Source organism: Notechis scutatus, chromosome 1 (assembly GCF_049901735.1).
Source record: "Notechis scutatus isolate UNSWTSFEM ecotype Mainland chromosome 1, rNotScu1.2, whole genome shotgun sequence".
Classification (NCBI taxonomy): Eukaryota; Metazoa; Chordata; class Lepidosauria; order Squamata; family Elapidae; genus Notechis; species Notechis scutatus.
In genome coordinates this window covers 92,249,263-92,276,934 of record NC_142009.1, presented here as the reverse complement: position 1 = coordinate 92,276,934, position 27,672 = coordinate 92,249,263, and the positions used below count along the sequence as shown (strand labels likewise).

The 27,672-nt window shown below is 38.5% G+C and overlaps 2 protein-coding genes across 8 annotated transcripts in view; one reads left to right on the top strand and one right to left on the bottom strand.

The window, feature by feature from the left end:
• LOC113411201 (uncharacterized) overlaps window positions 1-8,623 on the top strand; it is a 28,416-nt gene extending 19,793 nt beyond the window's left edge. For both annotated transcript variants that reach the window (XM_087971291.1, XM_026666153.2), the window contains 4 exons: window positions 1,496-1,610; window positions 4,220-4,354; window positions 6,864-6,989; window positions 7,898-8,623. In XM_087971291.1, the coding sequence (XP_087827417.1) occupies window positions 1,496-1,610; window positions 4,220-4,354; window positions 6,864-6,989; window positions 7,898-8,019 (498 nt within the window). In that variant the 3' untranslated portion in view covers window positions 8,020-8,623. The remainder of the gene's footprint in view (window positions 1-1,495; window positions 1,611-4,219; window positions 4,355-6,863; window positions 6,990-7,897) is intronic.
• A 1,685-nt stretch (window positions 8,624-10,308) lies between these two features.
• MAP7 (microtubule associated protein 7) overlaps window positions 10,309-27,672 on the bottom strand; it is a 100,702-nt gene continuing 83,338 nt past the window's right edge. For all 6 annotated transcript variants that reach the window (XM_087971275.1, XM_087971268.1, XM_026666157.2 and 3 more), the window contains 9 exons: window positions 25,699-25,952; window positions 21,687-21,870; window positions 19,777-19,969; window positions 17,433-17,528; window positions 15,641-15,691; window positions 15,335-15,377; window positions 14,366-14,501; window positions 12,256-12,488; window positions 10,309-11,113 (listed from right to left, as the gene is read on the bottom strand). In XM_087971275.1, the coding sequence (XP_087827401.1) occupies window positions 12,302-12,488; window positions 14,366-14,501; window positions 15,335-15,377; window positions 15,641-15,691; window positions 17,433-17,528; window positions 19,777-19,969; window positions 21,687-21,870; window positions 25,699-25,952 (1,144 nt within the window). In that variant the 3' untranslated portion in view covers window positions 10,309-11,113; window positions 12,256-12,301. The remainder of the gene's footprint in view (window positions 11,114-12,255; window positions 12,489-14,365; window positions 14,502-15,334; window positions 15,378-15,640; window positions 15,692-17,432; window positions 17,529-19,776; window positions 19,970-21,686; window positions 21,871-25,698; window positions 25,953-27,672) is intronic.

Sequence of the window (27,672 nt, the reverse complement as noted above, 5' to 3'; positions counted from 1 at the left end):
ACGTTGGTGCGCTTATGCACGCCCCCTACAGACCTCTTAGGAAGTGGGTGAGATCAATAGTAGATAGTCTAAGATTAAAGTTTTTGGGGTTTGGGGAAGAAAAATTTCTTTTCAGGTGGGGAGGGGGAGTAGAACTCCTTAGCATCAGAGCATGTAAATAATAATATATGAAATACTAATGCTCTGATGGTCATTTCGAAAAATCCTTTCTTAGTGAGCACCTAGAAGCCAAGAGGAACATATGCGCCAAATTTCAAGTTTGTAGGCTTTACGGTTCTGGAGATTTTATGTAGATGCATGAGTAGTATTTTGGTTTTATACATATAGATAAAGTGTCTGAAGTCATTACTCAATTCCTATGAGATTATAGGTTCAATCTCTGTAGCTATCTCTGGACATTGCTTTCCAAAGGCATGGTATTTATAAAAGGTTTACCTCTAGTTTCCATATCTGGTCCTCTAATATCCATTTAAGAGAATTGATTTATACAGGAAATATAGTTGTCCCCCCACCATATATTGGCCCTACTACCCTTAAAAACATTATGCCACAGCCATCATTTTGAAATGCACCTAGAAAGATACCAGTACTAGAAATCAATTTAAAATTCAGATTAAAAGGACAATGTGCTTATTTCTTTTTCTTTCTGCTATAGTTTGAATGAATTAATTACAGCAAACTATGAACTATATTACTGTCAGCCCATATTGATCTCAAATTTGACTATTGGTATCACTGTGGAACGGATTTCTGTAATGGACAATATAGCACCCACTGGAAAATCTATAGCAATGGATTTTGCAGGTGCTAAATTTCCTGAGGAGCACATTGTGTAGAGAATTGCTAAAGCTAAACTGGTCTGATCAATTTTGGGAAATATTTTGAAAATCCTTATGATGCTTTAAAAAATGGTTTAGTTTCACAGTGAAAAATGACAGAATATCAGAGCACTAAATAAATTTTGCATTATAATAGTTCTTATTTAAACAACATATATAGGAGGAAAGAGAGTTACATTATCAAGCAATGCACCTACCTGCATGCTTTCTTCTCATGTTAATCTCTCCACCTGCTTTTATAAAATGTTGCAGGTTTCTTTAAATCTGCTTTCTGGAGTTCATGAGTACCAAATGCAAGATGGGTCTAAAAGTGTTGGAGATCTCTTTTCGTATTTGGAACTAATAAAAGAATTTGGAGGCCACGTATGCCATAAGTGTTTTAAGAAAGAAAACAATGCAACCACAGTTGGTTATTGCACACATATTGATATTTTGTATGATTATTATCTATCCCTCATCCTACATCCTTTATCCAGTTCTAAAAATTAAATCCAATGTTAACTGGGGCAGAGGCAAGCTTTAGTTTAATTTGATTCTTGAATGAATCTGATATATGCCATAAAACTACCCTGTTTATTTTTATTCATGATGCTAATTTTTATAGCTTGAAAGAGGTTTGCCAGACTGAAATAGTGCCTTTTGTGTATGATTTACAGAAAATCTTAGAAAGCCCATGTGTTGAAGGCCTTCTTCAAGCTATCCATAGTGCCCATTTACTAGAAGATTCCCTTTTCTATGTGATATCTTGTCTTGCTGAACTGGTGAAGCATGGTAAGGGGGGCTTTAATTCTGTTGCATAGATGCGTAAGCCTTTTTTCTGGCATTGAACATTGATGTTGATGTAAATTTTGATCTCCTGCATAATACAGATGACAATGGTTTTATTGGAAGCCTATGAGAAGCCAAATACTTGGGGTAAAAATATAAATAAGATATGAGATAGAAGAACTTTATTGAATTTAAATTAAATTAAATAGAAATATATTTAAATTTAATTTAAATAGGAGAGCCAGCTTGGTATAGTGACTAATGCACCAGGCTAAAAACTGGCAGACTCAGGCACAAAACCAATTGGATGACCTTGAGCCAGTCACACACACTCAGCTCCAGGAAGGAGGCAACAGCTAACCACCTCTGAAATCTTGCCAAGAGATCTGCAGGGATATGCAACAGTGGTGGGATTCAAAAAAAATTACTACTGGTTCTGTGGGCGTGGCTTGGTGGGTGTGGCATGACTTGGTGGGTGTGGCTTGGTGTGCCTGGCAGGGGAAGGATACTGTAAAATCTCCAGTCATAGGGGGTATTTGCCAGTTCTCTGAACTACACAAAATTTCTGCTACTGGTTCTCCAGAACTGGTCAGAACCTGCTGAATACCCCCTCTGATCTGCAGGGATTATTCCAGGCAGTTGCCAGAGATCAGCAATAACTTGAAGGAATTAATCAATAAAGCAAACATAATTTTAAAATAAAACAAACTCAGATTTCAATCATTAACAAAATATTTAGATTACCAAGTATTTCTAAAGTGCTCGCTGGTTTAAAAAGGAAAAGCATAGTTGCTTGGATACTCTTTCTTTTTCTTTAATCCTTTTTTTAAAACTCAAACTTCTAAAATATACATATATTTAATGGGAGTGGGCAACACTTTGAAGAAAATATCTTAAAAAACAGGTAGTCCTCAACTTACAACAGTTCATTTCGTGACCATTCAAAGTTACAACGGCACTGAAAAAAGGAGGTTATGACTGTTTTTCACAGTTACGACCTTTGCAGCATCCCTGAGATCATGTGATCAAAATTCAGATGCTTGGCAACTGGTTCGTATTTATGACTATTGCAATGTCCCAAGGTCCTGTGATCCCCTTTTGTGACCTTCTGACAAGCAAAGTCAATGGGGAAGCCAGATTCACTTAACAACCGGGTTACTAACTTATCAACTGCAGTGATTCCCTCAACAACTGAGGCAAGAAAGTTTGTATAACGGGGTGAAACTCCTTTAACAAATGTCTGACTTAACATAAATTTTGGGCTGAATTGTGGTTGTGAGTCAAGGACTATCTATGCTGGAGAAATCATAAAATACGTTGGGACTGGAATTGCCATCACTAAGCAATACAGGGGCATGGCTTGGTTGGTGGGCGTGGCTTGATAGTCATGTGACTGGGTGGATATGGCTTGGTGATCATGTTATTGGCTGGGCATGGCCAACTCAATAGTTACTCACATCAAGGCACGCATCTCCTCACCTGGCCTTTCATGACTGTGGGGAAGCTGCAGCAGTCATAAGTGTGAAAACGGTCATAAGTCACTTTTTCAGTGCCATTGTAACTTTAAATGGTCACTCCACACAAGCAAAGTACCAGCAAAGGAGGGGAAAAAACTCCAGAGATGTTCCAGAGACAGGAAGTCTAGTCCTACCAAGAATGTAATAAGGGTTAACGGAGAGGCAGTTTCTGTAAGCAACACCAGAATGTTTCCTTCCTGCCTTCCTTACAGGATTAGGCCAGTAATTTCTTCTAACAACCAGTTCTCCGAACTGCTTAGAATGTTAACAACCGGTTCCAGCGAATAGGTGTGAACCGATAGAATTCCACCCCTGCACGCGTAGCAGAATACCCAATAATCAGCTGGCTGGTGGGAGGCGTGCATGTATGCGCAGTGGGGCTCTTCCGGGCGACCTCTCGTGTGCCGGCAGAAGTGGCTCTGCGTGTCACTTCCAGCATGTGTGCCATAGGTTCGCCATCACGGTTATAGTAATTGGAACTGGAACAGACAATAAAGTAAGTCATGAGGCAACTGGGTGTGGTCCCTTTTGTGAAGAGATGCCTAATTGAAGTGTGATAGCCTTCCTCAAGTACATGAATGGATCCTGTAGAGGAGTTCAAGACCTATTTTTTATCATTCCAGAGTGTGAGACATAGACCAATGTTCTTAAGTTTCTGTTCCTAAGTACAGTTTCCATTTAAATGTTAAGAAAAATTTCCTCATGATAAGACCAATTGAACAATGATGCCAATTACTGAAGGAGATGGTGAGCACCCTTTGCTGAATGTGTATAAGGAAAGGCTATACTTCCTTCTGTTCAGGTTTTAATTTCTCCACCAATTGTGAGGCCTACCAAGTATTTGACTCTGTGGTTCAATATATTTATTTCAAATGTTCTACAGCAGGGCTGTCAAACACACGGCCCATGGCCCGGATGTGTCACACGCTGGCCACACCCACGCCCAGTTTAGCAAAGGGGAAAGTCCCAATATGTCACATGACACTGCTGTGACACCGCAGGTTTGACACCCCTGTTCTATAGTCTTTCTCTGTTCTGTTCGGGTCTGTTCATTTGCATTTTAATTTCTTATTAAATCTTTTCTTTTACTATTAGAAGGAGCCACGGCGCATATTGTAGCATTGATGGATGAACCATTGATAAGTCATTTGGTGAAATTAGCTAACCAGGTGGAACAAACCGAGCTTTCATTCCAAGCTGCTTTTATGATCAAACACTTCGTAAGGCATGGTATGTATCAGCAGGGAGTCTGATATTTACACTGCTCAAAAAAATAAAGGGAACACTTAAACAACACAATGCAACTCCAAGTCAATCACACTTCTGTGAAATCAAACTGTCCACTTAGGTAGCAACACTGATTGACAATCAATTTCACATGCTGTTGTGCAAATGGAATAGACAACAGGTGGAAAGCATAGGCAGTTAGCAAGACATCCCCAATAAAGGAGTGGTTCTGCAGGTGATGACCACAGACCACTTCTCAGTTCCTATGCTTTCTGGCTGATGGTTTGGTCACTTTTGAATGCTGGTGGTGCTTTCACTCTAGTGGTTGCATGAGACGGAGTCTACAACCCACACAAGTGGCTCAGGTAGTGCAGCTCATCCAGGATGGCACATCAATGCGAGCTGTTGCAAGGTTTGCTGTGTCTGTCAGCGTAGTGTCCAGAGCATGGAAGCACTACCAGGAGACAGGCCAGTACATCAGGAGACGTGGAGGAGGCCGTAGGAGGGCAACAACCCAGCATCAGGACCTCTACCTCCGCCTTTGTGCAAGGAGGGACAGGAGGAGCACTGCCAGAGCCCTGCAAAATGACCTCCAGCAGGGCACAAATGTGCATGTGGCTGCTCAAACAGTCAGAAACAGACTCCATGAGGGTGGTATGAGGGCCCGACATCCACAGGTGGGGGGCTGTGCTTACAGCCCAACACCGTGCAGGACGTTTGGCATTTGCCAGAGAACACCGATTGGCAAATTCGTCACTGGTGCCCTGTGCTCTTCACAGATGAAAGCAGGTTCACACTGAGCACATGTGACAGACGTGACAGGGTCTGGAGATGCCGCGGAGAATGTTTTGCTGCCTGCAACATCCTCCAGCATGACCGGTTTGGCAGTGGGTCAGTAATGGTATGGGGTGGCATTTCTTTAGGGGGCCGCACAGCCCTCCATGTGCTCGCCAGAGATAGCCTGACTGCCATTAGGTACTGAGATGAGATCCTCAGACCCCTTGTGAGACCATATGCTGGTGTGGTTGGCCCTGGGTTCCTCCTAATGCAAGACAATGCTAGACCTCATGTGGCTGGAGTGTGTCAGCAGTTCCTGCAAGACGAAGGCATTGATGCTATGGACTGGCCCGCCCGTTCCCCAGACCTGAATCCAATTGAGCACATCTGGGACATCATGTCTCTCTCCATCCAGCAACGCCACGTTGCACCACAGACTGTCCAAAAGTTGGGGGATGCTTTAGTCCAGGTGTGGGAGGAGATCCCTCAGGAGACCATCCGCCACCTCATCAGGAGCATGCCCAGGCATTGTAGGGAGGTCATACAGGCATGTGGAGGCCACACACTACTCAGCCTCATTTTGACTTGTTTTAAGGACATTACATCAAAGTTGGCTCAGCCTGTAGTGTTTTTTCCACTTTAATTTTGAGTGTAACTCCAAATCCAGACCTCCATGGGTTGCTAAATTTGATTTCCATTGATAATTTTTGTGTAAGTTTGTTGTCAGCACATTCAACTATGTAATGAACAAAGTATTTAATAAGAATATTTCATTCATTCAGATCTAGGATGTCTTATTTTTGTGTTCCCTTTATTTTTTTGAGCAGTGTATATTTTCAGCCTAATGAAACTATAAATTCAAATTCAAGTGATGAAATGTGTTGGGTTAAAAAAAAAAAAAGGACAACAGCTTGAGCCTTGAAGTGCAAATCCCTTTATTTATATCATTCTCAGAGTATAATGGGATTCTTAAAGACTTATTAAATGAATGAATTACAGCTAGATGATCATCTATTTTCCTATAATATACTAATAATGTAAATCTAATCAACATCAGGCAGGTATTTTGCGCCTGACCACACTTGGCCTCCTTGCCTGGAGCCCTTATTTTTCTAATTTAAATATGAAAATTTGTTTGAGAGAGTGAAGCAAATAGTTCCAACACAGCAATTAAACATTTTGTGCCATCGTAATAGAATCTTCCATAAGGAAACAAATCCTGTTAAATATGCTATTACTGCTCAAATATTGATAGATTTACTGCTGCAAGTTGAAGTGATGTTTAATTTGAAAAATCATTGTGGTATAAAGCCTCTTTAAACCCCCATTCGTAAAATAATTTATTATTATTTATTTATTATTACATGTACACAAGCACTAATTGTGTCTAGAAGACATTTACTACACAATTATGTAGCATTATTACCACTGTGCTTTAATTTCCAAGTAGATGAAGCTCTTTGGGAGATTCAGCACTTGTATTTTTATTTCACAAAATAAAACTTAAAATGAATTGGGGCTGGAGCGCAGAGCTCTGCTTGCTGTAGTGCGTGACTTTATAGTAAACTACATTTATAAATTTTCAATATTAAAATATACTTAGCTTAACAAATTAGTAACCAGAAAAGCAAGCAGTAGCAGTCATCACAAGCAGAAGGACGTTGTTTTAATAGTGCAGTATAACTAATGGATTCTGTTCTGTGTTTCTTTTCTGTTCTCCATATCAATTGCATAGAGGAGATAGTGTCTCTGTTAAAAACTCACATGAACCAGGTTCAGCAATATCTGATGAAGTATTTTATTCACCGGGAGATTCGTTTTCAGCATTTGGGCATAACCACTCTCTGTGCATTACAGAAAGGTATGGACTTCTATGATTTAAAGAAATCCCTATAAGTCTTTCCAATAAAATAAATAAAATAGTGGTCCAAATTAAATCCCAGGAGTTTTATGTGGTGTCTAGCATAATAACTAGGCTCACTAGATTTTACTAGGATTTGAGTCCTTATTGCTTCTAGTAATGTAAACAAACTCCAGCTTTATAAAGTTCACTGATATTTTCATCAGACTTGTGTTGAAGTTCATTCCCATTGTCACATATTTTATACTTCTAAAAATATTTTTAGAAAGGGAGCATCAATAATCTCATGATTCTAGTTTCCTGAATTTTTTCCAACTATTTTTTATTAGCAGTAGTAAAGAAGTCAAGATGTACCCTTATAGGATTTTAGTTGGGGAAGAGTCAAGAGAGTGAAACCAAGCCAAATAGAATCACCAAAAATGCAATATATAGGAGGTCCAGCTAGGTGGTGAATTTCAGAGTTATTTTTGACAGAAGGTCCAAAGGGAAGCTTGGATCTTTATAGGAGGTTGAACAGTGGAAAGTGGAAGGCTGACTGATGGACACGAGACACATCATAATGCCTGAAAGTTTGTCATATTTCTGACTGAGAAAGGTGGAAACAGGTTCTCTTGAGGCTTGTTGAACAGATGTATGATGTATAAGAAACAGGAATATGCATGAATTTCTTAACAGGATCTTGAAAAATTGTAACATCAAAGCAGATTTTAAACATAAATAATTTAAAGTTGGCCTATGTTTCATGGTGTAGATTTTTATAGATTGAATGTAAATCCTTAGATAATACGACCAATCCAATGTCAAATAAATGTATAGACAAGTGTAAAAGGATGTACCTTCCCACATGAAAAGTTCCGCAGGCATTTTAAAAAGCTCTAATATCTGAATACTTTTTGTCTTATATGAAGATCCAGACTTTCTGGCAGCATTCAGTAACAGTGAACTGAAGAAGCACCTTGATGAAATCTGTCAACAAACTGAAATTATGCAAGAGCTTCTCAGTGTTGTTATTGGACATATGGATGCATGAGAGACACTTCCAGCTTGCATATCATTAGTCAGAATGGATATCATTAGCTCCTGAATAGGCAGCTGAGGTACGATATTGGCATCTCAAGTTTAAAGGAGCAGCCGTGGATAAATCTACAACAGCTACATACATAAATTATGATGTCAGTTATTTGGGTAGAAATGAAAGGGACATTTCCTCCATCACAAGGCATGTAAACAGAAACCATTGAAAATGATTGGGTTTGGTATTATATCAAAAATCTGCCACTGTTGCCTTATCTAAGATGGCTGGTTCATTATTTTGATGCATTCATGGACCAGTCTTAAAAGATTGTTCTACTATACAGATGCAAGACAGACGGACCAATCTAATCGTTGTTCTTTCATACAAATGTTGCAATTTAGCACCAGCCTTGCTGATTTGTAATCTGCAGATCTCTGCAGATATAATCTTGCCCTGGAATAAACCTTGACAACATTCCTATTTTAATAAACTGAAATTGGATTGTTTTAAGAGCCTTGAAATGGAAAAAAGAAATCTCTGCTAGCAAATAATTATGTGTATGTAGGTTTCCAAGCTAAATTTGTGAAGTTTTTATTAAAATGGGCATTTCTAGAAAAAATGTATTTATGTAAAATGGTTGTGTTGTGACTACTTTAAGATGCTGTATATTTGTATATAGGCATGACTGAGTAATCATGTCCTTGGCTCATTAATTGATATGACTTCAGAGAAGGGAGCTAGAGCATCATATTAGAACATGTGGAACAGGCAGAAATAATGGGAGACAGGTGGTTCAATAAATGACAGTTGCTGGATCCAAAGGTTTCTATTTATGCACATATTTGTGTTAAAATGCTCTGTAAGTAGAAAAATGATTTGGATGACATGGAGATATCCACCAAAGAGGACATACTGTACCTAGTTGCACAAAGAAAGCTATTCAGAACCTGTTTCTATCCATATGTGAAGTGCATATGTTCAAGAGCTCTTACTTTATTTCAGCTCTTACATCTAAATTAAATCAATTATTGTATCTTTTTGGGGGGAAAAACTGAATATTTACATAGAAGATTACTGCTTTCTTTGTGCTACTAAAATCAAATGTCTGGAAGCCATGTGCAAAGTTTGTATCTAATATATTTTTGAGTGATTCTGCAGTTGTCTGCAAACATAGTAAAAAAATGAAAGCTTTTGTTTTCTGGCTTTGCATATTGAAGATTGATCTGCAGGACCCACAATGGCAGCGAAACACATTTTCCACAAGAAACAAAACATACTTTCTTCTAGCCGGTTTATAGCTGGAAATGCCCATATGGGTTTCATCTCTTATTAAATTGGATTTTTAAATTGTTAGAATCTTGTTTATAGGAAGCAACATAAAGAAAATAATATTTTAGAGAAGAATGTCACAGGACACAGAAGAATGAGAACAGCCTCCTGAGATGGAAATGGTCATCTGAGTCATATGCAGCATTTCTTCTATGAATGGGCTGTGTTCCTCAAGGACTGTTGAATCTGTTCCTCCCGTTAGATTGCAGGAAGACCCACTCTTGGCTCCCTCATTAGACTTCCCAAACTTCCCAAATAACTGAATATCATCTATTTCATGTAATCACCATTCTGCAACAATATGATATCAAACAGACCAGGTCTTAGTGCCTTAGAATCAAAGATAGACTATCCCAGGCATCTTGCTAGGGTTCAGCCTAAACTGTTCCTCCCTATCCAACACTAATGGCCTCCAGACATCAGGACAGGACTTCAGTAACATTTCCTCTTCAGCCTGTACTATATGAAGAACGTTATGGGTACACTGGGGACACGCGTGGCTCAGTGGCTAAGAAGCTGAGCTTGTCGATCAAAAAGGTCGGCAGTTCGAATCCCTAGCGCCACGTAACAGAGTGAGCTCCCATTACTTGTCCCAGCTTCTGCCAACCTAGCAGTTCAAAAGCATGTAAAAATGCAAGTAGAAAAATAGGGACCACTTTGGTGGGAAGGTAACAGCGTTCCATGCGCCTTTGGCATTTATTCATGCCGGCCACATGACCACGGAGACGTCTTCCGACACTGCTGGTTCTTTGGCTTTGTAACAGAGGTAAGCACTGCCCCCTAGAGCTGGAAATGACTAGCATAAATGTGCGAGAGGAACCTTTACCTTTACCTATGGGTACATTAGGTGCATCTTCATTTTCCAAGTCTGGAAAAAGCTCATTGAATGCAGAGAATGACATTAAGCTAGAAAGCTTTGTTTTATTTGCTGAACTGCCTGCTAGACTAGATAAATGAAGAAAACCCAAACTTGCATTGTTAATTATAGCCACGTTTTTATTGTTTATTTTGTACTCAACAAAATTAATAAATACATTATCTAAGATACAATAGGCTTTTTTTTTTTCATTTCACCTATGAAAAAATAATGCTTTTTTTCACATTTTAAAACCTGTCATGTTATTTGTAAAAGAAAATGTGAGAAGAGCATAGTGATGGCTAAATATACAGAATGTCCATTTAGGAATTACATTTACAAGAACCTGATACAGAAGGCTATATTTTGCCTCCATAGTTAATAGTTCTCTGCAATAATATTTAAACCAACAGGTTTAAACAAAAAAAACAAACCCAAAGCCCCTCCCTGTAGAGCAGTGAGGTGTTTACTTTTCAAGTATTGAATCAGTAAAATGTAAGATTATTTGCTGATTTTACAGTGTGCCTTTTAAAACTACCCATCTTCAAAACAAGTCAAAACCAACAGGCCCATGATCTCAATCATCCTGGTATTGTTAATCTAGTTACCCCTTTCTTCAAGAATTGGTGAAAATATCAATTATGCTACATGAAGCAGTTTTTGAAATAGAAGACACAATTCTCCCCTAACAGTGAGTTCTTGTGATAGAAAGGCAATCCAAATCTATTTCCAATATATTCTGCTGGTTTTACTACCTGTTTTCTTTAGAAAAAGAAAAAAGAAAGAAAGCAAGAAATCTTTAGAAAATTCCAGAGTGACCAAAAATATAACACTCCTTCATGGCATGGAAAAGGAATCCCATTGGCTTCAGAAGGCTTTTTCTTCACCTTTGATAATAATTTGTAAGGAGATCTCAGACAACTTCTACAAAGGAAAGCCAATAAAGAAATCATTAGCAATGGTTCTTATACAAAAGTACAAACAGTCCTGTCAATGGATGATGATCATGCTGACAGGAGACGGACAGGGGTGCGATTTAACCAGTGTAACAATCAGATCGGTGAGCGCATGCTAATGACTTTCCCCAGCAATCCCTGTCAAACAGCTGACGGGCAGCAATCCGCAAATCAGCTGAGCTTGAAAAATAAGATATAAAGCACAGCCTAGAGCCCAGGCAGGCGTGTGGGCTCAACAGCTGATCGTCGGAGCAAATCGAACTGGTTCGCTCTCAGGTGATCCTCTGATCTACCAGTTTGCCCGTAGAATCCCACCCCTGGAGATGGATCTTATTGGTTCCAAAGACTGGAATTGCACGTAAAAAGTTCCCATGAGTGGAACAGGAGAAATAATATCTGCCAATTCCTGTTCCCTCTGAAGCTCTCCTGTATGTTCTGAACACCTGCTGAAAGGGTTGAAACAACAACTAAAACAGTGTGGGAAGTAGGCCTGTAGGAACGAGGAGGAATTGGCAAAAAAAAACATCACTCATTCTGTCCTGTTGGTGATGCCACCATTGGATCAGAGTGGCTTCCTCTCATGGGACAATAATTCAGGATCCATGCACTAATTATTAAGTGCAGAAATAGTTCCATTCTATGGTAGTCCCACATAAACTGAACAAAGTTCCTGTTACCTAGAGTTATGAACCAGAGTAGAAAATTTTCACTGAAATATCTTATAAGGAAGGAAACCCAGCACATGTTAAAATCAATATTTTTATATATGTGTTGCAGAAGCATTGCTTTTTCTTACTTTTATTAAAAGTCTATTTATCCCTTAATAAACTTGCTTTTGTATCAGAAATACATTTTATAATTGAAACAATTTTTTAAATAAATAGTTTGAAATTCAGATCTGTGCCCTGATCTGTACAAGTCTAGTGCAATTCAAATCAAGCTTCTATCTCTCTCTGTCCTATTCTCGATGCAGGTTGCTCTAAGAATCAAGATTAATATGTTTATTGCAGATTTTATAACCCTTTATTCTTTGCTCTTAATATACTCAAACGAGGCATTTGCTAGATTCATTCCAGGGCATGCAAGTTAGAAGGAATACAGCAAACTTACCTGCTGTCTGAGGTGTTTGAACATTGTCTACCTGAGGCAATGACCCTTATGCCCCATTCTCTTCAAAGGCCAAGATGGGAGTCAAAGGAATATCAGAGCTATCTTTCTCTTCAGGACTCATGACATCCAATCTGGGAGGTTTTATTCCCATGGGTAAACTGATGAGCTCTTCAAAGTTTTCATCCTGCGTAGATACTCCATTTTCATTTGAATGTTTTTGTGGGTTGAGATTACTGAAATACATCAATAGGTAACATAACTTACAGATAACAAACCAGATGTTTATAGGACTATTTTAATCCAATGCTTTTTAGATTATATCTGTATTTATTGTAGGCTTAGTTTCCTCTACCAGAAACATTTTAGGCCATGATGCAGACAAATTTAAGTAACGTTTTGGAAACAAAATCTATATTCAACTTCATCTAATGATGGAGATAGCACTACTACCCATATGGATAAATATTAACAGGAGGTGTTCTTAATTCAATTGACATACCATCCAAACCTTGACCTTTTTCTTCACATATAAAACTTAGGTGAGATCACATTCATAAATAACATAATAAAATTAAATAATTGGATATTTACATTGTGGCTCCTGATGGTTATTAGACTTAACTTTGAATGGCATCAATGTATTATCAAACAAATACAAATGGTATTATTTAGTCAATATACAAATTATATTTGAATTAGCATACTAAATGCCAAGAAAAAAATGTACAATTCTGAATGCAAATATTGCAGAAATATTTGTAATAATACTAAAAAAATGCAAAAAATAGAAAACATAGACTAAGTTATATTGCAGGTTGAAGTTGGTGTCTTCTTCCACATCTTTAATTCTACTTCTGCAAAATTTCCTTATACGGTGCCTAATAAAATTGTGACATAATTTTTATTTCTTTGATTTTTTTAAAATCCTGCCTTTATTATTTTATAATAGTAAATCAAGATGGCAAACAGATATAATACTTCCTCCTCCTCCTATTTTCTCCTGTGAAGTGGGTTGGGCTGACAAACCTATCAAGAAACACCAGAAAGGTTTGGATATATTTGCCTTTGTTTTATTCCGTGAGGCTACAAAGGTTGCTAAAACACTGAGGTGATGCTAAGTCTCATGTGAAAAACAATCTTTTCTGTATATTGAAAAGCAGATATTAAATCTATGCAACTATTCTCTCAGGCTGACAATTGGGACACCCTTTTCCCCAATAATGCAAGAATGCAGATGAAAAGGGGCTTTATTTCTTGTTAATTCTGATATAATATGATCTTAGTTCCCAAACATCAATGTTTTCAAATGATTTATTTACTTATTTTTTGGCTTACTGAGAAACAATATGTATGATACAGCAAAACATTTTGACACTAAATGTTTCTTTGAATATTTGAGAGAAATAATAGATAATTGAAACAATAAACACCTACAGCTAAGGGAAATAATTAAATTTAATATACAAGTTTACTTCAAGAAAACGAAACTTCTAAAACTCACCAGTGAATTTTTTCTCCATGCTAGGATCATGTTGATAGCCTGTTTGGGTAGTGATTAAGGACCCAGATTAGAAACCAGGAGATAGGTTTCTATCTATCCAGATAGACCTTAGGCACAAAGCCAGCTGAGTCACCTTGGGCCAGTCACTTTCTCTCAATCCTAAGCAATGGCAAACTACATTATTATTATTATTATTATTATTATTATTATTATTATTATTATTATTATTATTATTATTATTATTATTATTATTATTATTATTATTATTATTATTATTATTATTATTATTATTATATTTATTTATTTATTTATTTATTTATTTATTTATTATTTATTTATTATTTATTTATTATTTATTTATTTGATTTGCCAATTGTTTACAAGATAATAAGTATAAGTGTATACACAGTTGTGAATACATGAAATGGGTACATATAAGAAAAATAAAAGAAGAATAAGAGAAACAATAGGACAGGGACGGTAGGCACGTTGGTGAAAATCAACTTCTGAAAATCCTGACCCAAAACACCACAGGGAATATTCCAGGCAGGTTCTGAGAATTGGACTCAACTGAACAGAAGGGCGGGGGGAGGAGATTATGTTTCTTACCTGTCTAAGTTTACTCTAGGCTGGTGAGAAATGAGCACAGGTGTATGAAGTACCATTTCCCCATTGCGTGGAGTTTCTGCCATACACTGAACCTGAGAACCCATTACAGGGCTTAACGGAGATGTAGGACCGCTCTCTAGTAAAAGGAAAACAAAATGCTCTGTAAAACCGTATTCATTTAATGGAGCAGAATGGAGAACACAAGATTGCATAGAGAAGCATCTTTTCCCTTCTCAAAATGGTCTTTTGGAGAGTAGTTGCATGCAATCCTAAATATAATATTCAGTATTGCTGGGAGAGAATAGGACTGTTTCCTGGAAAGCTACTGTTTTCCCATAGAGGTCATAGTGAGCCAGCTAGATTAATCACTTGACCCACTGTAAGACAACTTCCTATGCCTATTTCTTAATATAGAATGATGCTAAGGCAAGAGCCAAGAGAAATTTCAGGGATCTCTATCTGAATTCTGAAAAATCAATTCCTTTTTCGTACTAATGAAAAATGCAATATCCAACTAATAACAGGGTTCACTTGATAATAGCCTTGTATAAAACACTTCCTTTTACAGCTTGTTTGCTCAGAAATCATCATACCAGGTAAATAGTGAGCGAACATTTCAATTGTTTAATAAAACGGAAGTAAGGATTTTATTTCAGTAGCTCAATTGTTAACAAAACTGTAATCTAGATCAGAAAATGATATAATTTAGTATTTTCTCAGTAATGATTAAAACTAATGATCTAGAACTTGATTTATTTATCACTGCAAAATCACAGCGCTAATGTTTCATTCTGTATATAATTATACTCACAATGGAATAATACGGCATTACAAGGATTCAAATGTCAAACCACTGACTTTTCATTAAATACAACCAGGTTATTAATGTTTAAATGATGTATTACTTCTTTTTTATCCCTGCTCTGAGTAAGTTTCAGTGTTAAACTAAATACCTATCAAAAGTAATACCTATTTCTTTTGCTATCAGTCCATTCTGCTGCTCATCTGATTTCTGCAAAATAAAAAAGATTTTATGTAAACATCTATTCTTTAGAAGATAAATATATAGAAAATATACTTCTGAAAAAGGAAAAAAAGTCCATACATACCGTCCCAAAGGTGCTTTTTTCAAGAGGCAACTGGGCTTCCTGGTTTTTCTCTGAAGATGTTTTGCTTTTCATCCAAAGAAGAAGCTTCTTGCCTCTTGAAAAAAGCACCTTTGGGACAACCATGACTTGGATGACTGAGAATCTCCACAGACACTTCCACACATACCTTTTCCACAGGTTCTGATCGCCTAGTTCTTTTCATAATTTCCTCAAGACGCTACATAATAAAGAAAAAGAATATTTATAATCAACATCTTCCAGATTTATCCATAGTTTATAATATTTATTAATTTATTTTACATTTTTATGGGCCACCTCAAGCAAAAAACTGTGGGAAAGTTATAATATGCTAATGAGATGAAAAATCATAATCCCCCCAAGATGGATGCTGATAACTATTAGTTAATTAAACTTGGAAAAATAAAACTTTCAATTATCTTCTAGATGCCCTGACTGAGGAAGCTTTATAAATATTTGGTGCTAAAGTGTTCCAATGTGTGGGAGCTGCTGCAAAAGAAGGACTGTCATCTTCTCCATGTTCCCTTAACTTCAGATGGAGAGGTGACTCTTAACAGACCTTTCTAAGATGTTTTCACTGGATAACAGATTTATCTACATTAATTATGAACATACGACATGCAATAACCAAATTCATCTCCAGTATATGCTATAGTTATTTCACCACTGCCACCTCTTCCTCCACCAACTTGCCTGCAACAAATTTTTACAAAATGAGCTACTCATCCTCCTTGGAATCAACTGGAGGAGGAAGCATCAACAATAGCAGCATAGGTGATCAGTGAGCAAATGAACAAACATCTTCTTTGTAAGCTTCCTGCAACCCTTGTCTTTTTCAGAAATCAGATCAACTTACATTTATTCCCTCCCTCCTCCAATCCATTATTGTCTCCACTTTAGAAAAATGCAGGGGTGGGTAAACTTCTCCACTTTAAGTAAACACCTTTTATTCCCAAACATGTGAGACTAGTGGCAATGGAAGTTTGCCTGTGATGTAAACCAACCTACAGTATGCAGCGTACGATATGTTAATAAAGAGGTAACTCAAAACTGATCCATCGCATCATGAATCCCTTTGAGGGTGTCCTTTATAAGCTTGTGATCATACATGAAAGCAAGAGGCTACCTGATTCATGTAGATTCCTGTAGGTTCTTCCCATGATTTGGAAGTTTGGCAATGGGTTCTAAATCAGAAAAGACTCCCCTTCATAGATGCTTTGTTGGGCAGGTATGTGCAAAAATCCAAAAGTGGCATTATAAACAGCAAACATAACTGTGATTGCAATTGCATGGAAGAGAATGCTTCCAAAAGGTTTGTAAAACTATTTTAGTCCTTAAGTCCTTGGGCAGGGGGTTGGATTAGATGACCTACAAGGTCCCTTCCAACTCTGATTATCTGTTTAATCCAAGGGTCTTCAAACTTGGCAAGTTTAAGACTTGTGGACTTCAACTCCTAGAATTAATTAATTAATTAATTAATTAATTAATTTATTTATTTATTTATTTATTTATTTATTTATTTATTTATTTATATTTATATTTATATTTATTTATTTATTTATTTGATTTGCCAATTGTTTACAAGATAATAAGTATAAGTGTATACATAGTTGTGAATACATGAAATGGGTACATATAAGAAAAATAAAAGAAGAATAAGAGAAACAATAGGACAGGGACGGTAGGCACGTTGGTGCGCTTATGCACGCCCCCTACAGACCTCTTAGGAAAGGGGTGAGGTCAATAGTAGACAGTCTAAGGTTAAAGTTTTTGGGGTTTGGGGTTAACATAACTGGAGGAGGAATTCTGGGAGTTGAAGTCCACAAGTCTTAAAGCTGTCGAGTTTGAAGAGCCCTGGTTTAATCTGTTTAAAGTGTATTCACTGGGTGGGTCACATGAAAATATACATCTGGCTGTCTGCAAGAACAGATTTCTATTACCTTCTTTCTTTCGAAGCGCTCCTGTTCTTCTTTTTGGAAATGTTTTTCACGCTCCAGTCGAATCTGGACTTCTCGTAACCGAGTTTCCTCTTCCTTCTAAATTACGGCATAAAAAGGGAAATATGGACATTGATCATATTATGGTAATCAGTGTATTTAATCTATTACTTTCACTTTTGCTTTCAATTGCTGAAATCCCAAAATGTAAGAGGCTGCGTAGTCCCAACATAGTTGCAAAAGGTATCTTTTGTATCCAAAGAGCAGCTTCTTTTATAATTGCAAATGAATGTACAATTTAATTACTTCTCTGTAGTGCAAACACATTTTGAAAAGGTGATGAGATTCTCAATTAAATACTGTGTATTTATGTACCACAGTCCATAAAATTAGAATACCAGTGTTTCTTGATTACTTCAACAATCATTAGTCTTTCTGATTGCACATAATCAGTTACTGTTCATGATTTTATGTAAGGTAAAAATTAAGTGCTCCCTTTTCTATTTTGCATGATATATTAGGGAAGCATGCATTGCATGTTTAAGGCCCAAGTCACAAATATTAATGTCATTTTTGTATCTAACCTGCAGGATACATTCAAATGCAAAGTAATAGCAGCAGCTGGCAAGGTTCATAATTAAGAAGAGGCATGAAGAGGAAAATTAATGCTTTGCAATTTTGATAAAAATTCCTCTTCAAAAAAAAAAAAACTTTCGGGGAGGGAATTTAATGAATGTCATTTGCACTGAAAAACAGCATTCAAATTAGATCAAAAAGTGCATTCAACTTCAGAAAGAATAGGTCCTAAATATACATACAGAAGGAAGGAAATACTATATAATTTTTTATAACTGCCGGGAGTCCTTCCAGAGAATACCAATATTCCAAAACCCACAGTCATACATATTTTGTACACAAATGCATATCACTTGTAAAGACAAAAAAAGTGCTTTTGGAATTGTTAGGAATGTAAGTCACCTAACAGTTGGGCTGGAAAATATATAAACCAGGATAGACATTTTAATACTGTCTCTTTAAGGGAATGCTAAAATTGTAATTGGGTGTGGTTCCTCAAATGGCCATAAGATGGAGCCAGAAACCTGGGTTGTTCTGTTGTTGCTGAGAGTGTTGCCGTTCCTGCATTTTTCCTTATTGACTGTTACTGATCGTCGTTATTCTTGGATTTGATGTGAGTCTATTTACTGAACTGTTTTTGATACTGGACTTTGTTATTTGGATTATCCCTGGACTAAAAACTGACTGCTTTAACCGTGAATGACTTGGACTGTGTTTGGACTTTGCTTAACCGTTTACTGGAAGTAAAACTTACATTTTACTATATACAGTGTAGCTGTGTGCTGTTTGTGTGTTATTCTTCACCACTCTCACTACGTCTCCCTGTGTGCGCTCATTCTCCTAACGGGGAATTACCTCAACAGAAATATCACTGGAGGAGTGGCTTGCTTAGAGCCTGTTAATATTCCTTAAAGTAGTTGATCTATTCTTGTGATAGCTTGAGGGATGGTGCCTATGGAGGGGGAAGTGATGTGATGGACTACAGTGAAATGGCAGTTTCCCAGGAAACATTTGGGAGGGGGGGCACACAAGAGACAGCACAGCCTGGAGCTGGAAGAAGACAGAGGAAGAGAGTTAGGATAGCCACTACCTAGAATCTTCCAGGGTATGTCTGTTAGGATGAGAATAAGGGTTCAGTCCAAGGGTCTTCAAACTTGGCAAGTTTAAGACTTGTGGACTTCAACTCCCAGAATTCCTGAGCTAACATGACAGGAGGAGGAATTCTGGGAGCTGATGTCCACAAGTCTTAAACTTGCCAAGTTTGAAAACCCCTGGTTTAGTCTGACAAGATTCTTTCTATTTTGTGTCAGGAAATAAAGACTCTGACTGCATTGTTTTACATTGCTCTTGGGCTAAGCCTGACAACTGTCCTTCTGAAATGTCACACGGCCCAGGAAAAAAACAGAATCAGTTAAGGAATTGCCAATGGATGCTACATGCTTTTACACTGGCAGAGGGACAAGCTGCATTAGAATAAGCAGAACAGCAGCACTGAATACCATGGAAAACTTTTTTTAAGGATGCTTTTGGTCTGGCATTATCAAGATGGTACTTGTGAGAGTGTAAAGTTCTGCAGCTTTCTCCCTGTGTGGAACATCAGCACATATATGGGATTGATGGGACTTCAACCACGGACTCATGGCTTCCATCTAAACTTTTTTAACCCTTATGCCACTGTTTGTACCTTCTTGCTTTCCTTCATGCAGTTCCACAGAACAATGAGCCATTTGTAGAACACACGATCTGAAAAGCCCACTGGTGTTTACACTACCTGTTTCTGAAGGAGTTCCATTTCCCTCCTTTCTTTCTCTTCCTTTTCTTCAGCCAAGCGGCGTAGCTCTTCGTCTTTCTCCTGTTCCTGTTCTGCTTCTTTTTGCTTCCTTTCTGCCTCATGGTTCTGAGCTTCCGCCTCTCGGCGTGTTCTTTCCTCAGCTATCTTCTGAGCCAAGGCCTCCTTCTTTTGTCTAACGGAAACAATGGTGCGTGTTAGACAAAGGCATGGATGGGTAAAACTGGCAAAAAAAATTGTTTTAAACAAATAAAACACCTGTTTTAGCATGTCAGATCACCCATGCCTCTAAAAATGAATACATGATACAGAGTGGAATGGAAAAAGGAAGAAATGCTTCCTCTTCTCACTTTATCTGAGGTAAACTGAAGGTTATACTTGGATTAATTGGGAAATTTCCTTAAACAGAATCATGAGAAATTTGAAATCTTGCTTGGTGCCAGAAACCAAATTATAGTATTTCTGTGGAAGGATATCTAAGACTGCATTGAGCAAGTCTAACAAGATTCACTGTAGCATAGAGATTAAGGGATTGGGCTACAAGCAGGAAGAGCCATATTCTAGCCTTCCTTCAGCCATAGAAGCTCATTGGCTGACTTGGAGCCAGCCACTCTCTTAGCTCAACTTTCCTCACAGGTTTGCTGTGGTGAGAAAAAAAAAATAGAAGAAAAGCTGCTTAAGTACTCCACCTTAAGCTCTTGAACGAAAGGTGGGATATAAATCACCTAGCTAAAGAAGTGGATTCTGAATTACTGGTTTTACTTTTCTCTCTTGAGACAGAAAGACGCCGTTTATGTAGAGAACACGAGTAAGAGTGTTCATATTTCTAACACTACTGCATCATTTCAGGGTGCAGGTGGCACAAACTTGGATATATTGCTGGAAGGGTTGATGAGAATGCAAACTCCATGAATTTGTTGAAGTCAGAACAACCTAAGAGGCACTAGAGTGGCTTTTTCTAACATGACGACCCTCCAGCATTTTGAAATACAACTTTTATCTCCCAAGCCAACATGGCTGAAATGATGGGAGTTTACCTTGATACAACTGGATAATAACAGGTTGAGAAATGATGCAGTCCTTTTGAACATCTGCACCATACTGTTCATTTACTTATTTGATTTTTTTATCCATCTTTATTATTCTATAAGTAATTTAAGGTGGTATATATACCTAATACTCCTTTCTCTTTCTATTTTCCCCACAAGTTCTCTGTGAGGTGAGTTAGGCTGAGAGAGAGTGAGTGGTCCAAATTACCCAGCCGGCTGTCATGCCTAAGGTAGGATTAGAACTCATAGTCTCCTGGTTTCTAGGCCAACACCTTAATCATCACACACATCTGACTCTTAGTTAATCAGTATCATCAATTCTATACCAATTATCACATTAATTTTATAGAATGTAGATTGCATAAAATCTATATGATCAGCACAATCTATACAAATTATCACATTATACTAAATAGTATAATCTCTATTTTTAAAGAGAAGAAGGAATGGCTTAGAAAGACAGGAGGAAGAGCCACTAGTAAGGCAATGGTCAAATAATTTTTCAAAGAAAATAATTTGAGAACACATCTTGGACAGGTTCCTCCCTAATTCACATGAAGATAAAGGGAGGAAACAGGAAGCACATTCAGACTTACAAGAGCCTGTTACTATAGCTGTTACAGCTATAAAAACAGGCCTGTCTATACGGCATTAGTTACTTAGTCTGGTCTACATTGTTGGGTGGACACTATTCCAGACACTTATATATCTTTTAACAGCCTGCTTTGCTAAATCATGGAGATGAATAGAATGTAAACTTTATACAAATTCTTTGTTTGGGGTGTGTTCAAAGAAGAGATCCAAAAGTGCATTTTCTCCATTAGGCAACTGTGATTTGATCACCTTTCGATCTCTTCCTGCTCCCTTCTTTGCTGCTCCTCGCGTTCTCGTTGCTCCCGGGCGAGTCGCCTTTTTTCACTAAGCAACCGGGTTGCTTCCTCTGGATCTGTTGTCCCTGCTGAAGATTTGCTGCAGATGGGAGATGGTGAAGCTGCTGAAGGAACAGAGGGCATAACCGGAACAGGACCTAGAAGAAGAGTCAGGTTTATACCACCAGAGTTGGTTTTTTAAAAAGCCATGTACAATAAAGAACATCTGGAAAAGGAAAATTATAAAATATGAAAATATCATTTACTAGTTGAGGTTGACAAGTGGGTGGTGGGTTCAAAGCAAACAAATGTAAAAGACCTGGGCCAAAAATTACAATTGATGAAATTTAATGTAGTAGTACTAGTACTAAATAATAATAATAACAACAACCAGTGCAGGTGGTTATTAATGGTCTTCAAATACAGACTCTGCAAAGAAGTGGATGAAACCATCAATCACATACTGAGCTGTTGCAAGACAATTGCTCAGACTGACTACAAACAACGTCACAACACAGTCGCTCAGATGGTCCACTGGAACTTGTGTCACAACTACCATCTGCCTGTAGCAAAGAACTGGTGGGATCATAAGCCTGAAAAAGGGGCTGAAAATGAGCCTGCAAAACTACTGTGGGACTTCTGAAAACAGACTGACAAAGTTTTGGAACACAATACCCCGGATATCACGATTGCGGAGAAGAAAAAGGTGTAGATCGTCGACATTGCCATACCTGGTGACAGCAAAATCGATGAGAAACAACTTGAAAAAAATCACCAGATATCAGGACTTGAAAATCGAACTCAGAGACTCTGGCATAAACCAGTGCAGGTGGTTACAGTGGTACTCGGCACACTGGGTGCTGTGCCTAAAGACCTAGGCAAGCACTTGAAAACAATTGGCGCTGACAAAATCACCATTGGTCAGCTGCAGAAGCCCACCTTACTGGGATCTGCTCGCATAATCTGCAGATACATCACACAGTCCTAAACACTTGGGAAGTGTTCCACTAGTGATTTGTGATACGAAACCCAGCATAGTTATCTCGTTTGCTGTGTACATTGTTGTTTTTGTATTAAATAATGATGATGATGATGATGATGATGATGATGATGATGTATTTATTCCATATATACTGTACGACAACCCATTCTATATACAAAAATAGGAGTAAATGGGTCAAATGTTTTTTGTGGGAAGAGAGCCAACTTACCAAGGCTTCCTGAAAGTTAGGGGGGGGTAGAGCCCTGCCAAACATTAGGGGAGGGTGTTTCACAGGGCAGGGGCTGCTACGAAGAAGATGTGCTTCCTAGGTCCTACCAGATGACATTTAAGAGAGAGAACTGGAGTGAACCCACCTATCTAGTGCAGGGCGAAACTCACGAATCCAGCCCGCGGGGTGTTTAAATTTGGCCCGTGGGCCAGTCTGGAAAGAGCAAAAGACTGGCCCGCAGTACCTCTGGTAGTCAAAATGGGGCATGGGGGCTGCGTATGAACCCCTGGACCCCATTTTTGGCCTGGATAGGCAGTCCCTTAAATAACCTGACCCTGTGCCATTCAGGATTGTAAAGTGATAAACAACACCTTGAATTGCCAAAAAGAAGCCAATACAGCAGCAGTGTAATATGGGAAACCACCAGGTGCTCAGAATTATGCACAGAATTGCTACATTCTGGACCAGTTGCAACTTCTGAGTGGTCTTCAAGGGAAGACCAATGGACAGCACATTGCTGTAATCCAAAAAGAAAGTGGCCAAAGCATGAATGATTGTGAACAAGAACAACTGGTGTGCACAAGATGAATCTGTAGAAAGACATCCTAGCTATGACTTCTTTAATAGGAACAATGAGCTTAGGAAGAGTCCTGAATTCCATACAAGCTCTGTTCAGGGGAATGCTATCTCACTGAGCAAAGACAACACAATGTCAAACCCTGAGGGTCGGTGTGGGGACAAAACACAAAGCCACTCTGTCTTGCTAGGGTTGAGTCAGAGATGGTTCCTGCCCAGTCACTGGGTCAGCTTCTAGCTTGTAACAGCATTCCTAGCTGGGTATATCTGAGTATCATCAGCACACTGATGATATGATCTAAGTGCTAGAGCCCACTGTAACTACATAGCCAAAAAGGCGTTAAGAGTTGTTAACCTAATCTTACGTAGCTTTTTCTCTGGTAATATTACACTACTAACTAGAGCAGGGATCCCCAAACTTTTCGACGCCGCGCCCGGTTCTGACATCAGCTGGGCGCCGCGCCCGGTATCAAGCGTCAACTGGGCGCCGCCATCTTTTATGACAAAAAGGCGCTTCCGGTGACGTCACCGAAGCGCTGTGCATAAAAAAGATGGCGGCCAGCGCTTCTGGTGAGCTTTTTCGGGTAGAAATGGCTTTCTACCCGGAAAAGCTCATCGAGCGCTGGCGCCGCCATCTTTTATGACGAACAGCGCTTCTGGTGAGCTTTCTACCGGAAAAGCTCACCAGAAGCGCTTTTTACCAAAAAAGATGGCGGCGCCCAGCAACCAGCGGCCCGGTAAGGCTTGTTCCAGCGGCCCGGTGCCGGTCCGCTGGACCGGCGGTTGGGGACCCCTGAACTAGAGCATACAAAACATTTGCTAGACCAATTATTGAATACAGCTCATCAGTCTGGAACCCACATTACGTATCTGATATTAACACAGTTGAGAAAGTCCAGAAATATTTCACAAGAAGAGTTCTCCACTTCTCTACTCGTTGCAGAATACCTTATGCCACCAGACTTGAAATTCTAACCTAGACCTAGAAAACCTAGAACTACGCCGCCTTCGGTCCGATCTAAATATAGTATATAAAATCATATATTGGAATGTCCTACCTGTCAATGAATACTTCAGCTTCAACCATAACAACACAAGAGCACACAATAGATACAAACTCAAGGTTAATTGCACCAAACTTGATTGCAGGAAATAGGACTTCAGCAACAGAGCGGTCAATGTCTGGAATACTCTACCTGACTCTGTGGTTTCTTCCCCAAACCCCAAAAACTTTAACCTTAGACTGTCTACTATTGACCTCACCCCTTTCCTAAGAGGTCTGTAGGGGGCGTGCATAAGCGCACCAATCATGCCTACCGTCCCTGTCCTATCGTTTCTTTTCATTTTTCTTATTCGTATCCATCTCATGTATTCATAATTATGTTTATACTTATACCTGTTATCTTGTAAGCAATTGATTTATTTATTGTAAGCAATAAATAAATATTGCATTCTGTGCTGTTGAATGACCTCACCCAGTGGTTTCATGTACTTATTACAGAACAGCAGCAGCAGACCTGCACCCCGAGGTATCTCACACTTCAGGGGCCTAGGGCCTGATCTTTTCACTAATCGTTGACACTCAATTAATGTAATAACTTCCTATGATTTAATAACCCCATGTACATTTAAAATTACAATTTCCCAGTAATTTTGGGAGAGCTTTGGAAGACCCAATACTTTAGTGAGACCACAGGCAACTTTGGTGATAGACAGGTTGTGCACTCCTGTGGGCCATGGCTTAATGAGGAGGATGTAGCTCTATTAAGTCAGAATTGCCATTAACAAGAGAATTATTGCCCAAGGAGATCTTAAAATCTGAAATTATCACTCGTTAGAACATGTAGTGTATGTGACTATTATGACAAGTATTTCAATTTAGTCATTTAAATTATATTCCACTTTGATTTAAAAACAAAACAAAACAAAAGCTTATAGTCCATCTTTAAACAAATAGTCCCAGTGATTTCATGTGGACATCTAGGTCCATTCTAGCCTGTGATCCTGGTAGTTTCTCTGCTCTACCATTTAACTAGTAACCAACTCTGCTTAGCTTCCCAACCTAAACCATTGGAAATCAACCTGTTAGAATTACCCACATTGATTCAAAGCAATATCCAAAAAGCTACATACTGAAAAGGGAGCAAAGCACTTAATTGGCTAAGGAACATTTTGGAAGGCTGATAACCTGATCCTTACTTTGAGTAGACTCTAGTTTACAAGACTCTTCACTTGTAGCTACTCTGGGATTTGAAGCTGTTTTTTTAAGGTCTGACTTTTGTCCAGTTATCTTCTCAGATTCCTGCAGAGTTCCCTTTTTCCCATGTTTTGGTGGACGAATGTTGCCAGGGGAAGGAGGGCGAGTTTGAATGGAAGGCGTTTTGGAAGATCCGGATAGCAAAATGACCTTTCTGGGTGTTCCTGGCAGAGCAGGCATCGATCTGGAGGCATGCCTATTTGAATCACAGAGGGACAGCAATCACAACTTAGATTTAGACTTTGAATAACTTTATTGTCACTTTAAATCAGAGGCCTCCAAACTTGGCAACTTTAAGACTTGTGGACTTCAATTTCCAGAATTCCACAGCCAGCTTTGCTGGGAGTTGAAGTCCACAAGTCTTAAAGTTGCCAAGTTTGAGGACCCCTGCTTTAAATCTACACTAATCGGCATACATTAAAATGAAATTTCATTGCATACAGCTCTCAAAGGGTCACCACCTCCAATAGATACTACATAGTCATGTCAAAAATATAAACAAACAAACAAATAATACAAATTATGCATATACCCACATACCTACATATATTATATGACACAGGGAAACAACACAGTCTAGTTCGGATGCATATATGTACATTTAGATTATTTATATTATATTGTTGAGTTACAGTTACTCCATTTTATTGCTTTGAAACATTTCCCCATCTCTATCCATTCTTCCCTACTCTTTTGAAGCTTTGAGAGGAGTGGGGGAAAAGAACCTATCTGAGAAACATCATTTTATCTTGTACAAAGAGGACCACAGAAAGATATTATGCCTCAATGAGGCACAGCTTAGTACACTTTGCTAAAGATTTATTAAAATTTATCTGCTTTTTTTCTCAAAAAAGAACAGGGTTCTGCTTCAGCTAGAAATCAGCAATGTGGTACCATTTTCATAATCCCAAAATGACTTTGACTGGGCTTTTTTTTGGGGGGGGGGAGCCTTGATTCACATTAGAGTAATCCACTTTTGAAGGTAAGATACTTTCAAAACAATTTGTGATATTACAATGGCTACTGAAAGAGAAAAGATAGGAGTTTCCTAGTTTTAGCATTGCCTGCTTTGCTATAAGACTTCTATTCAACATCTTTATCTTGCAAAGGCTGTAGAAGGGGAACAAGAGATTATTGCTGTGTGTGCACAAAAACTATGACTGAAATTGCTAATCTATATATTTGGAGATATTTTTGAGGTGCTTGGATAAGAATAGCTATTTAAGCAATGAATGGGTCTTTAAGATACCTATTGCTTTACTATTGAGAGTTAGCTATGATTGTTTGCAGAGTCTAGAAAGGGAAACCACAGAACACTCTTCTTAGAGAAAAGAACTTCTTCTATATATATGCCCCTGTGATTTCTGTTTGTAGACAGAATTTCTAGAAATATTTGATGACACAATTTGGACTAAGGTACTTTCCCCTGATTGATGATCACTAAACATACCTGCCTACAGACATCATCATTCCCAAGGGGAATGATGATTGGGAATTACTAAATTGGGAAACTTGGTTTTAAGATCCCACTGACTGTCCATCAAGACTGGAGAAAAAAATCAGACTAGGGGTGATCCGTTAATACAGGGGTCGCCAATCATTTGGACCTCAGGGGCCACCAAACTCATCATTTTAAATTCCACAGACCAGAGACCCTAGGAAAATCCCCAAAAAAGTCTGCAGGAAAATTCCTCATCCCATTTTCCTACCGATTGATCGTTCTTTATTTGGGATTGCAGGGTACCATTTCCATCTCCGTTCTCAGGGAGAGAGAGAGAGGGAGGGAGGGAGGGAGGGAGGAGGGAGGGAGGGAGGGAGGGAGAGAGACTTTTGGCTTTAAGCAAGGAAAGTAGCAGAAGTCTTTCTTTCTCTCCCCCAAACTCCACCAGAATGGTGCAGCCTCTTGGTGCAGGATG